Here is an 18,595-nt window from a genome sequence, read left to right as displayed (position 1 = left end):
AATGGTGCAATCTCAGCTCACTGCAACCTCCACCTCCCAGGTTCGAGCAATTCTCCTGCTTCAGCCTCCCGAGTAGCTGGGATTACAGGTGCATGCCACCATGTCTGGCTATTTTTTATATTTTTGTGGAGACAAAGTTTCACCATGTTGGCCAGGCTGGTCTTGAACTCCTGACCTCAGGTGATCCACCCACCTCGGACTCCCAAAGTGCTGGGATTACAGGTGTGAGCCACCGCACCCAGCCTCTGATTTATGTTCTAAATTGACCACTCTGGCTGCTCAGCTGAGAATAGACTACAGAGGGGCAAGGGTAGAAGCAAATAAACTAGTTAGAAGGGTCTTGTGGCTATGAAGGTAAAAGATATCCGTGACTCAGCAGTAGTGCTTTGAAAGGAGTGAGATGTGGTGGGATTCTGGGTGTATTTTGAAGTCAGAGCCAATAGTGATCGTCTCATGGTTTGGGTGTGGGTGTGAGAGTAAGAGGAGAGTAAAAAGAACCAAGGATGTGGATCACCTGAGGTCAGGAGTTCAAGACCAACCTGACTAATATGATGAAACCCCATCTCTACTAAAAATACAAAAATTAGCCAGGTGTGGTAGCGCATGCCTGTAATCCCAGCTACTTGGGAGGCTGAGGCAGGAGAATCGCTTGAGCCTGGGAGGCGGAGGTTGCAGTGAGCCGAGATTGTGCCATTGCACACCAGCCTGGGTGAGAGAGTGAAGCTCCATCTCAAGAAAAAAAAAAAAAAAAAAAAAAGAAGAACCAAGGATGATCCCAAGGACTTTGGCCTGTGTGGGTAATATAGTTTGAATATACATCCCTGAGAAATTTCATGTCAAATTGTCAAATGTTGGAGGTGGGGCCTGGCGGGAGGTGACTGGAACATAGAGGTATATGTCTCATGAATGGTTTAGCACCATCCCCTTGGTACTGCACTTGTGAGAGTGAGTGAGTTCTTGTGAGATGTGGTCATTTAAAGGTGTGTGGCACCTCCTCCCCAACTCTTGGTCTTACTCTCATTCTCACCATGTGAGATGCTTGGTCCTCCTTCGGCTTCCCCTATCAGTAAAAGCTCCCTGAGGTTTTCCCAGAAGCCGTGCAGATGCCAGTGCAATGCTTCCTGTACAGCCAGCAGAACTGTGAGCTGATTAAACCTCTTTTCTTTATAAATTACCCAGCCTCGGGTATTTTATAGCAATGCAAGAATGGCCTCACATAGTGGGTGATGCAACAGGTAGTGGGTGATGCTGGATTGAGAGTTCAGTTTGTTGAAATCATCCAGGTAAGAAGTGTCTAAATCAAGATGTTGAAAGTAGGGACTTGGCTGGGCATGGTGGCTCACGCCTGTAATCCCAACACTTTGGGAGGCCGAGACGGGTGGATCACTTGAGGTTAAGAGATTGAGACCATCCTGGCCCCATCTGTACTAAAAATACAAAAATTAGCTGGGCATGGTGGCGGGTGCCTGTAGTCCCAGCTACTCAGGAGGCTGAGGCAGGAGAATCACTTGAACCCAGGAGGTGGAGGTTGCAGTGAGCCAAGATTGCGCCACTGTACTCCAGCCTGGGTGACACAGCCAAGACTCTGTCTCAAAAAAAAAAAAAAAAAAAAGAAAGAAAGTAGGGACTCAACAAGAGGACAGAATTGAGAGATATGTAGAAAACATACAGAACTGGCCAGGCGCGGTGGCTCACACTTGTAATCCCAGCACTTTGGGAGGCCGAGGCGGGCGGATCATGAGGTCAGGAGATCAAGACCATCTTGGCTAACACGGTGAAACCCCGTCTCCACTAAATATACAAAAAAAAATTAGCCGGGCATGGTGGCAGGCACCTGTAGTCCCAGCTACTTGGGAGTGAGGCAGGAGAATGGCGTGAACCCGGGAGGCGGCGCTTGCAGTGAGCCGAGATCACGCCACTGCACTCCAGCCTGTGTGACAGAGCGAGACTCCGCCTCAAAAAAAAAACCAAAAAAAAAAAAACAAGAAAAAAGAAAAAACATACAGAACTTAGTAATTTTTAAATGTGGGAACTGAGGAAAAGGAAGAGTCTAAAATTACCCGCCCAGCTTCCGGCCTAGGGAATTGGATAGCAGAAGCATCATTCATTGAAGTAGAGAATATAACCTAAGAAGGTCATTGGTGGTGGTCTCCGATACTGAATCTGATGCCAATGAGGCAGGCAGTTAGCAGGGAATCGGCTTGATTACTTGCAGGTGACTAAAAGCAATGCAAACGAGGCCAAACAGGTTAGCACAAGGACCCACCCCCCAGTAGAAAGCAACTGTTACAACAGGCTTAACAATAAACACAGATTGCACACATCCTTCTTTAGGCACAGATAAGAATGTAACAAAGAAGAAACCAGCTGAAACTGGTTAAATCCAAGATGGCCAAAAACCTGACCAGCTGTCAATCCTTGGCTTCATTATGTCCTTATTACCATAAAATTTCCATGGAGAAACCTCCCACTCCCATCATGCACCTGACACCATGATAGTTCCAGATTAACCATATTTAGTCAAGAAAAGTCCTGATTCTGGGAATTCCCTGCCTATTTCCTAGAAAACCTCTTCCCTCATTATAGAATATTTTGTGCTTTCATTATGCTTTTCCATATAGTATGTGAGCTCTGACCACATTGGGCGTGGCTTGTTCTTTTTAGTATGCCTGCATTCCTCTCTTGAGTGTGTGCATAAAGCTTCCGTACTATCACTTTGGTCTTGCTTTCAAATTCTTTTGTGTGGCAAAGACAAGAACCTGTGCTGGCTCCTGGCAAGATCAGGACTTGGGAGGATTCTCCACTATGTGCAGCTAGAGCTGGAGTCACCTAATGGTATAGCCAGGCATCTCCTTGTTAAATAGAGATCACCTAAAACAGTAACACAGAAACTGTGCTTTCTACAGTCTCTGCTCAAAGACCCAGGCTCTGTACAAAATAGAATACTGGGTTCTGCTCCATGAGAGGATCAAAGTATTTTTCCTATCCCTTACTTCCTGGCAACCATTCTTCAAACAGATGGGCCAGCAATTCCCAGAGGATAAATAGATAGGAGGGAGAACAGGGCTGGTGGAGAATGTTGTGAGGGCATGGTAGGCGGTGAGGAGAGGAAGCACAATGGGGAGGTGGAAGATGTTTTTAAAAATCTGGTAGTACTGCATTCTGAGATTGTATTCTATGCTGTTTGCTACAGATTCAGAGATTGAAACAAACAGAAAGTGATCAGGAGAAAAGATGTTACCTTTCTACAGCAAGGGTAAACTCCTAGGACCTAGACTGGGATCTGTGTAGCTTACCCTGCCCTGAACGGGAATCCTAAGAAGGGGTTTTCATCATCATACAAAGGGAAAGACGGGTATCACAGATAATTTGCACATGCCATTTGTTGGCAAACATTGAGTTTGAACTGATCTCATGTTGCCTGAAGGTAAATAAAGAAAAAAAAAGGTCTATATAAAACTACAGAGCAAAGAATGGAATAGCATGGAAAAAGAAGAAGAAGGAGGAGGAGGAGGAGAAGGAGAAGACAGTACTGAAAATGATCCATTACGAGACCTAGAAAAAACATGGACGAACCTGTTTGGCATTATCAGTAGGACAGTTTATGTGAAACTGTAGCAGAAAAACAGGCCGAAATAAAATAGTAATAGGATGCATTGAAAAAAGAAAAGGACAAAATGTGAAAGGGTTGTTAGGAAATTAAAAATTCAATGGCATAATTAAAGTCTTCATTGCAAGCCTAAGAAGAAGAAGCAATATTACACAGTATTAAATTAGTATTGGTGAGGGTAAACTTGAAAAGCTCTCCTACAATGTAGAGAAAAAAGCCAATGGGATGAAAGCAACACATGAGAACATAATACATACGGGACACGGGGACCCCATCCAACTGACTATTGCTCCCAGAGGACAGACCAGATCTGATGAGTGAAACCATATCACAGAAGGACCACTTCCTGAGCAGAAGAAAGTCTATGTGTATAGATTGCGAGGGCTCACTGCATCCCACTAAATGAACTTAAATCCTTTAGGTACACTTAATACTTCTGAATCAAGAAACTGAAGAGGGGCAAAAGGACAAGTCAAAAGGAGAAAGTTCAATAGAACAATTCCAAAGGCAAAATGAAAGGCTCAGATAACTACAGGAACACGTGATGTCCAAATATTAGGTGGATCACGATTTTAGTTTAATTGTGCAAATTCATGAAATTTCATCACCTTAATGAGAGGCTGGCTCTGCTGCTGGAGAAGAGAAAATAGAAAGGGGGCAGTATTTGATGGGTGTGAGCAGAGGCGAAGCAGCTGCAAGAGTTGGCCCCAACTCCCAAGGGAAGATGAGCAAATTGACTGAAATAAACCTGTTCCATTTGGAGGAGTAAACAGAAAAACATAACAAGGACAGGATGACAGGGGCTTTCTTTCTTTTTTTCTTTCTTTTTTTTTTTCTGAGATGGAGTCTCACTCTGTCGCCCAGGCTGGAGGGCAGTGGTGCAATCTTGACTCACTGCAATCTCCGCCTCCTGGGTTCAAGTGATTTTCCTGCCTCAGATTCCCAAGTGGCTGGGACTACAGGAGCCCTCCACCATGCCCAGCTAATTTTTGTATTTTTAGTAAAGATGGGGTTTCACCATGTTGGCCTGGATGGTCTCGATCTCCTGGCCTCGTGATCCGCCCGCCTCAGCTTCCCACAGTGCTGGGATTACAGGCGTGAGCCACCATGCCCGGCCGATAGGGGCCTTCTTTCCATGGCCAACTACTCAGATAGAGATAGATGACTACTAAGAGATGCATGAAATGAGACAGGAATTTTTGAAAAATTGAGGTTCCAATGGCTCTTTGACAAATAACAGAGTAAGACAAAACAAAGATAGTATAACCCTGCAGCCATTCCCCATTTCCTTTCACCATTCATTTCTTTTGGTTTTGAGGATGGAAGGCAAGTGAATTGGAGAGGAAAATGAAGAAATTGCCAAGAGGAAGAGGGAAGAGGTGCTTCAGGGGATTCCAGCATCAATGAGAGCGGATGGATCAGACCTGAGCGGGGGATATGCACTTCTGCTGGGGAACTCAGCCTGAACTTTTGGTCCTGTTTCTGATGGTGAGGATACTGTTACTATGGATAAGGATAAACTTGAAAAGCTCTCCTACAATGTAGAGAAAAAAGCCAAAGGGATGAAAGCAATACATGAGAACATAATAGATACTGATGACATGGGAGTCTCTGGAAAACCATAAATATTTTTCACATCTTGATTGTGATCCCTCCAGTTCACTGGAAGGGGCTGCTTCGGCTCCCTCCAAGTCCCCTGCAGGTGGAAGGAGTGGGACATTGCTCACCTGGGCAGAGGTGCTATGCAGCTTCAGCAGCCCATTCTCCAACCGCTCTGTCTTGCACTTGAGCTCTTTTCTGTGCCTGTGCAACAAGCTCTGGTAAAGTCTGATGAACTCCAGAAAGGACTTGGGAGTTGTATAGTTGTAGCGCTGTTCATTGCTCAGATAAGACTGAGATGTTTGGTTGACACTTGTGTGGACAAAGGCCATGAATTTGCTAATCGACTGCTTTACTGTGGGCTAAAACCAAAGAGCAAGAAATGAAAAGATTATCTCGTGTTGAAGATTGGAGGCAACTGCTCACCCCTCACCCGACCCATTCATCCACCATGTGGAAACTTATGCTCCAAGCTTGATCTTTAACCCTGACATCCTGGACAGGGAATTCCTTGTACCCTCATCTGGGAAGGACTTTTAGGAGTGTCTCCTTTTCTCTCTCACCTCAATGCCCTCTGTGTTCTGCAAGAAGCGGAGGCTGACAGACTCCAATGCTTGCTGAGGCCACTCGTGGAACCAGTGGATGGCTGTGCAGTTCACAATGGCTGGGAACTTCCTGCTGCGGACTCTTAGCTTGTTCCCCACAGGGGAGAAACAGAGAGTCACCTGAGAAGTCAGAAGGGTGAGGAGAACCAGGAAGGCATCAGAGAAATACTCACAGAGAGGCAGATAAGGCCTTGGGTTCTCTAGCTCCCAGAAGATTGGGAAGCACATCCAACAGAGACAACATCTGTAAATGCTAGCCAGCCTCACCAGCCAAGAGATCAAAAATGCTGGGAATGCGTGATCCACAAGGGATGCTGCTGCCCTTAAAGCAGATGAGAAGGATGTCCTGGCAACGGTGCTCAGGCTGAGAAGGGTGCCGCACACTCACCACCTACTCTAGACAATCAATAAGGACAGTTGTGCCCGAGATATCAGTGGAAGCTCCCATGAATCATCTTGGGTCTCTGCCTGCCCCTGTCAGTAAATGCTCTTTACCTTCAGCTGTCGCCGGATCCGATCTATAAAGAACTTCCAACAGTTCTCTCTATTGTCAGCCAGACCCTGGCTCTTGACTTCATTCCTCACATTGCTTATGATGTTTTCAACTTCATCATCAGAGTAGAGATCTGGGATCTCCCCTGGGAAAAAATGGAGCACAGATAGGCAGCCTTGGCATCTCATTAAATGATGCAATCAGACATGGGAGGTTATCCTACCTTGGGACACAGGTCAGTGGTTTTTAGGCCACGTACCAACTCTCTTGCTGGTGAAGCTGGACAGACACCATGTCTACTCCAAACCCAGGGCAGAAGAATGAGTATGTTAATGATTGGAACAGAGCGTAGGGTACCCTCCTGTCCTGGGGTAGACAGTTGGTAACACAAGAGCCTTCAACTGTCTTTTTTCTTTTGCTCAAAGCATTTGTTTGCTATCTACTGTATTTTTTGCCCTTTTTGTATTGTGCCTTCCAGGAGTTTAATATTTAGCAGGAAACCTGGCTAATAGGATCAAAAATAGTTATAAGATCCCCAGCAAAAAGGGCCATAACAAACATACAGATAGGTCCATATATTTAACAACAGCAAGCTATCTCTGTTTATGAGAGAAAAAGGGGAGAAAGCAGAATGGCTTCATGGAATTTAGTACATGATAAGCAGGACGCCTTACATCAATGGGGAAAAGATTCAACAGGGAAAACATTCAGTATATGGTACTGCATTAAGAAAACTGAGATCTGAAAAAATTATGGTTAGATGTTGAGTTTTTTTTTTTTTTTTTTGAGATAGAGTTTTGCTCTTGTTGCCCAGGCTGGAGTACAGTGGTGTGATCTCGGCTCACTGCAACCTCTGCCTCGCAGGTTCAAGCGATTATCCTGCCTCAGCCTCCTGAGTAGCTGGGATTACAGACATGCGCCACCATGCCCGGCTAATTTTTTTGTATTTTTAGTAAAGACGGGATTTTACTGTGTTAGTTAGGCTTGGTCTCGAACTCCTGACCTCAGGTGATCCACCCGCCTCAGCCTCTCAAAGTGCTGGGATTATAGGCATGAGCCACCCTGCCCGGCCAGATCTTGATCTTATACAGCACACTAGAGTAAATGCCAACTGAATCAATGATTTAACTATAAAAGAGGCAGGAAAATAACAGAAAAAATGGGGGAAATAATCTCGGAGTGGGGAAGGATTTTCTAACTCTATCTGAATCAACCTATGTTAAAAGAAAAATAAATTTCATGAATGCATAAAATTGACAAATTTGACTGCATAAAAATAAAAATATTTCATGATGAAAATATCACAGGCAAAGTATAGCAAAGATAGCAAAACACAAAGAACAAAATAAGAAGATATGTTAACCCAGATTATAGTAAAATGGTTAATCTTAATATGTAAAGAAATTTTCTACAAATAAAGAAAAAAATCAATAATTCAATAGATAGATGGGGTGAAGGATATGAAAAGAAAGTTCACAGTGAAGGAAATAAAAATTTCTGTTGAATATATTAATAGATGCTTCACCTCACTCATAAGAACAGAAACGTATATCAAAACTATGCTTAGTTACTTTCTGTTTGTACAAATAAAGTTAATGAACAAGGACAGTCAATCTTACTCTTAATGAAAATGTATATTAAAACTACACCTTATTATTATTATTTTTTTACCAGACTGCAAAAATCTGAAAGTTAAATGAAAACACTGTATTAATGAGACAATATGTGAAAGCAAAATCATATGCTAATCTCCCTGATGAATAAAAATTTTAAAAATCCCAACTAAATATGTATAAATTAGTATATGATGACCAAGTGTAAACCCTGTCCCAGAAATGCAAGGATAAATACTAGAAAAAAAACTATGAAAATAATTTACTACATTAATTGATTAACAAAGTAAAACAATATGACATTGAAATGGATGCATAAGGTTTCTAAAGACTGTTAGCAAACTAGGAATAAATGAGATTTCTCTTTAATAATAGATATCACCCCCAAACCCACAGCAAACACACCTAATAGTAAAATACTAAAATATTCTCTTTCAAATCAAGAATAAGACAAATATGACTGCTATTGTGTTTTCTAGTTATCATTATATAGGAGGCCCCAAACTGTGCAAAAAGTTAAGAAAAAAATAAAATGTATAAGGATAGTTAAGGATGTAATAAAACTATTATTGTTCAAAACCTAATTTTCTACATAGAAAATCTACAAGAATATTCACGTAAACAACCAGAACTCATAAGAGCATTTGACAACAAGCTTGTTGGATAGAAAATTAATACTGGAAATTAAATCACATTTTGTACTCCAGCAAAAACAAATTGTTTATAGAAAAGTCATCAACTAAAACACCAAAAACCCCCTCATAAAGCAGGTAAGTAATAAATATATAAAGGGATGTGCCAGATCTTCATGTGAAAACTATAGCATACTATTGAAGGGAATAAATGAAACCATAAATACAGGAAGAGAAATATTGAGTTCATGGAGGGATTATGAGGTATCACTGCTTTCCCAAAAATGCAATTTAAATAAGAAATCAAATGGTTTTCTTTCTTAATTCTGACAAATATTTCCTAAAATTTATATGGAAAAGCAAAGGATGAAAAATGGCATTGTTGAGAAAGAACCAGAAAGAGTGATTTGTTCCACCAGAAATCAAGTCTCCTTATAAAGCTATCTTAGTTAAAACAATGTGAAATTGACACTGAGGTGAATAAACAGAATAAGTAAAACACCTAGAAATGGATCCAGATATAAACAGGAAATTGATATTAAAAATCAGGAGGCAGGGACTTTGAGAGGCCAAGGCAGGTGGATCACGAGGTCAGGAGTTTGAGACCAACTTGGCCAATATGGTGAAACCCCATCTCTACTAAAAATACAAAAATTAGCTGGGCACGGTGGTGTGTGCCTGTAGTCTCAGCTACTCAGAAGGCTGAGGCAGAAGAATCACTTGAACCCGGGAGGCGGAGGTTGCAGTGAGCTGAGATTGCACCACTGCACTCCAGCCTGGGCTTCAGAGCAAGACTCTGTCTCAAAAAAAAAAAAAAAAAAAAAAAATCAGGAGGCAGACAAGGGCTGCACTAATTAATAAGTTATGTTAAGATAATTCCATATTGATACAAAAATATAATTAGATCACTATATAAAAATAATTTTCAGGTGAATAAAGACATACATATGAAAAGTAAAACAATGATAATTAAAAAATAAAACAGGCAATTATTTTTATGGCATTGGGATAAAACAACATTTGTGAAACAGAGTACAAAAAGCACAGAAAAAAAGACTATTACAATATTAAAACTACATTGGCACAACAAAAGTCAGATATAGACTTCCAAAAGATATTTACAGTCCATATAATGAACAAACAATCTAATACGTAAAGAATGTCTGAAATTCATAAGATAAAGACAAAAAGCACAACATCCAGAGTGCACACTGTATAAATAGGCAACACATAGAAGAGAAGCAGTAAGGCCAGGCACGGTGGCTCACGCCTGTAATCCCAGCACTTTGGGAGGCCGAGGCGGGTGGATCACCTGAGGTCAGGAGATTGAGACCAGACTGACCAACGTGAAGAAAACCTGTCTCTACTAAAAATACAAAAAATTAGCCAGGCGTGGTGGCGCATGCCTGTAATCCCAGCTACTCAGGAGGCTGAAGCAGGAGAATCACTTGAACCCGGGAGGCCCGAGGTTGCAGTGAGCCAAGATTGCGCCAGTGCACTCCAGCCTGGGCAACAAGAGCGAAACTCTGTCTCAAAAAACAAAACAAAACAAAACAAAAAAACAAAAAACAAAAAAAAAGAAGAGAAGCAATAAGAGCCAATAAACCCTTGAAAAGATGCTCAGTGTCACCAGTGAAAAGGAAAAGAAAATAATAGGATTTAATTTCATTCTCACTGGCAAAAATTAATATGTCAGCTAAGCCAAATATTGGTGAGGTTAGACAGAAACAGGTGTTCATGCACTACTGGCCAAAGACAAACTGTATGACTACTATGGAGAGCAATTTGGCACTTTTTGGTAAAGCTGAAATGTACACATCAGACAAACTAATAATCTAGGTATTGGGCACCTGTTGGAAAGAAACCCTTGCAGGTGCACAATAAAATTTTCCATTTTGCATTATTATTCATAATTACACAAGTGTTTGTTTTATTGCTTTTAGTAATGTCCAAATTGTTTCGCAAGGAAATATAGAAAAACACAAAGGGAAAATGTGAAAACTGTAAATTTTATTCTTTTGAGAATTTTGTCTGGGGAAGGTTCTAGGATTATTGTTTGGCTGTCACTTCAAGTCAAATAAAGTTAATTAAAAAACGTTCAGGATGGAGATAATGGGCTATGTTTGAAATCAGAGAAGAGGGAGAGTCAGAAATTGAAAGAAAAGATGGAATAGAGTAAAATTCTGAATTAGGAACTAGGGGTGGGCTCTTAGCTCAGACGAAAAGTTGACCTTGGAAAGGAGGAATGGTAATATTGGAGGAAAAGAGAAAACTGCAAATAATAATAATAATAATAATAATAATAATAATGGAGATAGACTGTGATGTATAAAGTAGCTGTGAGGCCCAAACTAAATGACATCGGTTTTCTCAATGAAAAAGATGAGACTGAGGGAGGTAAGAATGAAGGAAACACTATAGCTAAAAAGTTGAAAACACTGGATATGATGTAAAGGGGAGTGTGGTTCACTCCAGAAAAGCAATGGGTATCAGAAAAACAAAATTTTCCCATTTCTAGAACAAGTCTTTAGGTAGCGTTGAAGTTATCTGGGACTGGAATCATATACAAGCTCTTCTTTAAAGCTGTCTTTCACCAACATGATGCTTTTGTAAAATTTTTTTTAAAAGCTGTTCACACATGCTTTTTCCTTCTTCTGTAACTGACAGAAATGTTAGCATCATAGGAACATTAGCGATGAAAGAAGTCATTGGGGCCATCTTATATCCCACTTTCTTTTTTCTTTTAAATACGGAGTCTTGCTCTGTCACCAGGCTGGAGTGCAGTGGCGTGATCTTGGCTCACTGCAACCTCTGCCTCCCAGGTTCAAGCGATTCTCTTGCATCAGCCTCCCAAGTAGCTGGGACTACAGGCACACACTGCCATGCCCAGCTAATTTTTGTATTTTTAGTAGAGACAGGGTTTCACCATATTGGCCAGGATGGTCTCGATCTCCTGACCTTGTGATCTGCCTGCCTCGGCCTCCCAAAGTGCTGGGATTATAGGCGTGAGTCACCGCGCCCTGCCCATCCCACTTTCTTATGGACTTTGGTGAGGTCCTCAAAGTGAGTGGTCTGGCAAATAATCAGTAATAATCACAGTGTGGGTAACTGTGATTGTATCAGTCATTGAAACTGCTGCACTTTCTTGAACTACTGTATCTGGAGGAAACTCACGCCAACTTTCCAGCAAATGATAGCCTTCATGGTTTGACAGCACTAAACCAATTAGGAGTCTACTAAGAGTTTCATACTAATTAGCTTTTATCATTTAAAGGGTCGAAATAAAAAAATGAATTATCATGAAAGTGATCATTTACTGTTTTCTCTTAATTGTACCAACTTATTTAATTTCTATTGTTTGAGATAGTTAATGGCATGCATATAAAATTCCCATACTATAATTTGTCAAAATCAAGACCTTACTAATAGAATGACTCATTTCAGCCTCTTCTGATACAAATAGGAGTGAAAGAAAACCGCTAAAAAAAAATGATATTTAGCATATGTTGAAAGTTTAAATAATAATATTTAATAGAATGTGGAAATTATGTAAGTTCAAATTTTATTGTTCATAAATAAGCTTTAATTGACCAAAGCCGTGATCATTAGGTATTATCTATGGCTATTTTTGCCCTACAAGGACAGAGCTGAGTACTTGTGACAGAGACTGTATGATCTGCAAAGCCTAAAATGTTTACTTCCTGACACTTTATAGGAAAAACTTGATGCCCCTGGTTTATTAATGGTCTTAATTCCAAGACGTTGAAAGCACCTGGGCCACTTAGAGACATTTTCCATGCTCATATGATGGTGGTATTTGTCACAAGATCCCTAGAACCTTTAAGAAGAAGACCATCGGATGGAGTATCTGTGGATAGACACCTCTGAATAGGGAACAAAATTTGCATTTTCACATTTGTTCCTATAATTCCTTCTTGACAATATTCTCGTCACTTGTTTTGTGATGTAGGTAGTCATGCTGGAAGCAGGAAACTGAACTGCCAGAGGGGATTCTGTGATGTGAACAGGGGCAGAGGTTATTTAAATATTTGAGAAGTTTCTTCCTGAGACCTAAAGTTGGGAAACACTGTCTGTTTTTTTGTTTTTTTTTTTTTTGAGACGGAGTCTCGCTCTGTCGCCCAGGCTGGAGTGCAGTGGCACAATCTCGGCTCACTGCAAGCTCCGCCTCCTGGGTTCACGCCATTCTCCTGCCTCAGTCTCCCGAGTAGCTGGGATTACAGGTGCCTGCCACCACGCCTGGCTAATTTTTTGTATTTGTAGTAGATACGAGGTTTCACCGAAAGTTGGGAAACACTATTTCTAACTCCAAGTACTTTCAGGCTTCATGCGGTACTTGGAGTTAGAAATAGTATTGAAATATTCTAATAGTTTGGAAGCCAGACTATTCACCATCTTCTGCCATCTTCTATATGTTAGTATGGGACTCCTTAAAGGCCACAACTGCTTTTCAGGAAAGAGACCCTGATAATTTAACGAGGTTTAGTTAGTTGGACTTTGGTGATAAAAAGGGTGAAGCTAAGGGCTAGATTCTCCACTTCACTCTGGTGTAAGGACTTTGACTCTATGTAGACCTGATAGTTTAAAAAAAATTTCCCTATTCTTAAAAGAGAAAAAGCAAGGGAGTGTGGTGGCTATTTCAGTACTCTGTCCCTCTGTCTTCACTGCTGGAAAATTTTCCAAAGCACATGTCCGATAGTAGTATTTAATGGCACATCATTCTCATGCTGTTAATTACTGTACTTAAAGAAGTACCTCCTAAATGTCAATTATGGGCTGGGAGATATTAAGAGCTGACTGTATAAACGATGAAAAACAAGACTCTGCACAGAGTAATAGGTATATCAGTGTTGCTGTATTTCCTAAACTGAGAAGTAGCCATTTAATCCTTCTTTTTTTTTGTATTTCTGGATTGCTTAATAATGTAAATTAATCAACAACAAACACAATGATCTCTTTCTTTCATAAATTTACAATCTCGTTTCAATACAGTGGTGGTACGTGCAGCTATTGAGTGCTGTAGGAATATGGGGAAACTCATTCCTATGAGTGACAGTGGATCTGTCTCTAGATTTTCTAGAGAGGGAACGCCCAAGGTAAGTCTTCTACTGTGGGTAGAAGTTAATCCAGACAAAGAAGGGCATGAGGTTCAAAAGGAACAGCATAAGTAATTAAGGATGTCAGCAAGTAGCACAATGTGTTACCTTAAGGAATTAGGAATCACTAGATCACAAGATGGGAAGTGAGACTAGCAAGGAAGGAAGGAAACAGGACAAAGAAGCTTGGAGTTCATTCTGCAACCAGTTGGGAACTAATAAAAAAAATTACAGTGTTTTTGTTTGTTTTCTTTTTTCTTTTTTTGGAGACATGGTCTTGCTCTGTCACCCAGGCTGGATTGCAATGGCACAATCACAACTCATTGCAGCCTCAAGCTCCTGGGCACAAGCGATCTTCCCACCTTAGCCTCCCGAGTTGCTGGGACCTCAGGTGTGCTCCATCAAGCCCCGATACTCTCTGTACTTTTCACAGAGATAAGGTTTTGCCGTGTTGCCCAGGTTGGCCTTGAACTCTGGGGCTCAAGTGACCCACCCGTCTTGGCCTCCCAAAGTGCTGGGATTACAGTGTAAGCCACTGCTCCTGGCCAGGAATTATAGTTGAGATAGACCCTTTTGAAAGGAGTGAGGAGAATGGATTGGAGTGGGGATAGCATGGGAAGTAGAAAGATAAGTTAAGGAGTGTTGGCATTTGTCAAGGCAAAAGAAGGCAAAACCAGTGGTAGTGAGGATAGAGAAGATATGGATTCAGAAATAGATAAGGGGAAAATTGGTGGCAATAGATTATCTCTTGGACATAGGTGGTAAGGGAGAGGTTAGCAATGCAGGGAATCCACAGAACACAAAGTCTCTTGAGTAACTTGTATAGGACTTCACTTCCACAAGAAAAAAAAAACCAGTTTATTACCACAAAAGGAAAAGAAAAGTCTGATTGCTCACGCTTCTTTTTGCATTGCTCTTTGGGAGTTTCTGTTTTGCAGCTGGAGAACCAAACTGGTCCTGGTTTAAAGTTCCACTGTCTGTGATTTGAGGGCACATCCGGTGAGCAGATCTAATGAGTCCACTAAGTATGTCTTAGAGGATCAGTGCATGCTTGATGGTTGCTCTTTTGCCCCAACTTTACTGTTGTTTTTTTTTTCTTTCTAGGGAAACTGGGCCAGAATTCAATTTATTTAACAGCATAGATGGATCCTCAGGAAGTCCAGTTCCAAATGGCCACCAGAGGAGAACAATCCAATGCCAAGTCTGTTATAAACATTTCCGGGCTCTACATTCTCATAGGATGTGTGTTGAACACTAACATGTCAACCCTAGCTCTAATCCTAAAGCACCTGGAATATGAGGTGGATCTTTTTATGTTCTAGATCCTAAGAGGAGATTTGGCCCACAGATATATAAAAAGAACAGTTTGGTTTAGAGATAAAGAAGAATATGACCTTAGAAGAGAGGGACCCCATTGGTTATAAACTCTTCCATGAGACTGCACAGAGGTTACATGTTATTCATCTTTGAGCACAGTACCTAGTGACTGAGCATGCGCACTTAGTAAATGATTATTGAATATATGAATACATAGAAAGTCATCTAGCCTGGGACAGGAAAATGAATTATAATTTTGAATAAAACAATTCAGCCTTTTGGAAAGCAAAAGGAAAATCCTAACATAGGATTCCAAAATAAAATAAAATACAAAATCTGTCATAGCTAGGGGCAGAAGAAACATCACACTTGGAGCTGACTAGGTTTTCTTAGCTGGTTAGTGCTAACTGGCAGGGGCACCAGAGTAAAATGGGCCTTCTGGAAGGCTGGAAAGCTGGAGGAAGAGGTGTTTTCCTGGAAAGCCAGGGAATAATTCTGATTTTTTTTCTCTCTAAATTAGAGTGGGGCCTTGCTGAAGTTGAGTTTAAGTGAAGGTCAAAAAGAGAACAAGTTTTGTAAGAGTTCCTTAAATGCCTGGGTTTGATGACCAGTGCACATTCCTCAAGAATTATTATAACAGGTCAATAAGAACATAGCAAGTAATGAACCTTTCAGATCCAGCAAGGACTCACATTTCATGCACAGTGTCACCAGCAGTTGCATGACCCCTATCAAGGACCCCAGCAGCCAAGGGAAGTGACTCAAATATGTGGTTCATCTGCTCTTACCCTGGGGAACCACTCTAGTTCTTATACAGTTATGTATCTTTCACTAATTAAACCAGGAACCTAACTTAATATTTTTGCTTTGTGTGTAAGATTTCTTCATGTCCATCTATAATCCATCTGAGATACAACTGGCATAAAGATGGGTTCTGAAATGCTATAGTTGGTGTCAGAAGTGGGATTCATAAGCCAAATTACTATCATGGTTTGATTTTAGAAATGGTGTCAGGAAAACAAGAAATGAAATGGTGAGATAAAGAAGTGTGAGAGGAAACTCAGCCCAGGGCATGAGATCATTGGTTTTCCAAGGGAGATGTTTTTGGGAGAGAATTGCATTTACTATACCTTTATATCCAACCTCATACATCTTGTACATAACTACAGAGGGATGAGTTAATTGCAAGGTTGTCTAAGTTATGGTTTCCTAGTCCCTACTGTGTTATCCAAGGGTGGAGTCATTGCATAACCCCACAAAGTTGAAAAAGTTGGGAGATAATGAGGTTCTGCGTCATCCCCACAGCTTTGGCTGAACTGGCAGTCAGTTACTTTCTGGCCAGAAATTACTTATTTGATAGGGAAAATTAGAACCAAGATATACTCTAATTCTCCCTGTTGAAATAGTTAAGAAAAAAAGGGGGTGGGTTAGAAGACAAAAGTGTTCATCTTAACTGTATCTCCACTTGAATATGTATACACAAATCTTACCTTTTTTTTTTTTCTTAAAGAATATATAGAAGCCTTAAAATGGGGCCTAAAACTCCATGACTTTGGAGCCGGCTGATTGCATTTTCACTGGGAGGGCTTTAGAAATTCATCTGTACTTGAAAAAAAGTTGTGTTCTAAATGAAAAATTATCAATACTTAATTGAGGAATAAAATTTCAGTTGGTGAAAATGTGACAACTCTGTGTCTCAGATGTTATTTTAGGAAAAGGTGACCTGGCTGGATTAGAGCAAATTGAAATACAGTGGTGTGAGGCTGGCAACACGCCCGACATCTCTAAAGCTGTATTCTCTCAGACTGATTTAAAAATTAGGCTTTAGGGTAGCTTTGGAGTAGGAGGGAAGTTGGGTCCTTCTCTCATTATTTAGTAGAATAATAAAAGATGAGGCTATGTTGTAGATTAAACGCTATTGCAGAAGGTGATGAGATGTTAAAGAGATTGCATTTAAGAAAGGAAAAAATTGTGGCATTGGAGGAGAAAAGGTGTAAGAGTTGGTAGGCAAACTCTCTGATATAAAGCTGACTTGAACAGGGCAGGGAGGTAAGGGAATGAGGGTGGTATTAGTGCAACGCTAGCAGCCAGCACAGTAAGGAAACCTGGGACACCGATCTCACCTGAAAGAAGCCAAAGGTTGCTCACAATGCCTGCTAGTATATGCTCTGGACCAGGGACCAGTGGCTCTTCATGAAAATGACAGCATGATGGCATGGGGTGCAATGCCACAAAATATGAAGCAGACAATGATTCCAAAGCCAGGAACTTCCTGGAGGTTGTCAGGAACTATCCTAAAATATATTACTTACAATATATAGTAGATAGACTATATACTACTATATCTATATATACTAGATAGACTATGGAGAAAGGTACTTGTGACCATGGTCCTTGGACCTTAGAAACTAAGGAGTATTTAATCAGAGTCAGGGAATGGAGTGTGGAGAGAGAGAGAGAGAGAGGCTTTTGAGACGCTGGAAGTCTGGAGGCAGAAATTTTATTCAGGAACATTTGTACACTGACTGTTTTCTCAATTGAGATGAATAAGTGGTTTTGTAGATGCTGCATTTGGTTTAAGAGCCAAGAAAGCATATTCTTTCTTTAATATAAACATGCACATATTTATATAAATGCATAATTTATGCATTATATTGTCTTATATTCTTGGATGTGTGTGTGTGTGTGTGTGTGTATATATATATATATATATATATATATATATGTATTTTTTTTTTTTTTGAGACAGAGTCTCACTCAGTCACCCAGACTGGAGAGTGCAGTGGCACGATCTCAGCTCACTGCAACCTCTATCTCCCTGGTTCAAGTGATTATCCCGCCTCAGCCACCCAAGTAGCTGGGATTACAGGCCTTTTGCAGTCTCAGTCCTGCACTTGGATCAGAAGAGCATTGGAGATATTGGCCCTGAGCAGGACAGAGCATATCTGTTACAGTGTCCAGGAACAATATACCTTTGAGGGAAGATGCTTATTGCCAGATTATTGGGATTTCTCCAAATATGAAAGACTTCGTTCTAGGTAGAGACAAGGTAGGAAATATAAAAAGCAATGATGGGTAAGACAGATAAACCAGGTCATATCCACTCTGGGGTGATGGACAGCTGAGGTTGGAGTGATGAGATTGAAAGAAGGAAGAGTCAGCCGAACGTTGGGTCAACAGCAGGGATGTGACCACCAGGTTCCACTATCAGTTACCTATGGCCTCCGTATCTCTGGTTGGGGGCGTGAGAGTTTGAAAAGTAATTACGGTAGAGCTGCCACTGCCCTGGATAAGAGAGCTGTGGAGACAGACCCAACTTACATCAAGAGAGTAGGTCAGAGGATGGGATCCAGCATACTGATCTCTTCTCCCTGCCTCTTCATCTCTTGTTTTATAACCTTTTTCTTTTTTCTTTTTTTTTAAATTGAGATGGAGTCTCGCTCTGTCGCCCAGGCTGGAGTGCAGTGGCGTGATCTCAGCTTACTGCAACCTCCGCCTTCTGGGTTCAAGCAATTCTCCTGCCTCAGCCTCCCAAGTAGCTGGGACTACAGGTGTGCACAACCACACAGAGCTAATTTTTGTATTTTTAGTAGAGATGGGGTTTCACCATTC

The 18,595-nt window shown here is 41.0% G+C and overlaps 1 protein-coding gene across 2 annotated transcripts in view; it reads right to left on the bottom strand.

The window, feature by feature from the left end:
- DNAH9 (dynein axonemal heavy chain 9) overlaps positions 1-18,595 on the bottom strand; it is a 382,482-nt gene that overhangs the window by 140,030 nt on the left and 223,857 nt on the right. For both annotated transcript variants that reach the window (XM_024235511.3, XM_054535462.2), the window contains 3 exons: positions 6,310-6,452; positions 5,773-5,934; positions 5,338-5,571 (listed from right to left, as the gene is read on the bottom strand). In XM_024235511.3, the coding sequence (XP_024091279.3) occupies positions 5,338-5,571; positions 5,773-5,934; positions 6,310-6,452 (539 nt within the window). The remainder of the gene's footprint in view (positions 1-5,337; positions 5,572-5,772; positions 5,935-6,309; positions 6,453-18,595) is intronic.

This window comes from Pongo abelii, chromosome 19, assembly GCF_028885655.2.
Source record: "Pongo abelii isolate AG06213 chromosome 19, NHGRI_mPonAbe1-v2.0_pri, whole genome shotgun sequence".
Classification (NCBI taxonomy): Eukaryota; Metazoa; Chordata; class Mammalia; order Primates; family Hominidae; genus Pongo; species Pongo abelii.
This window is presented reverse-complemented; position numbering and strand designations above follow the sequence as displayed.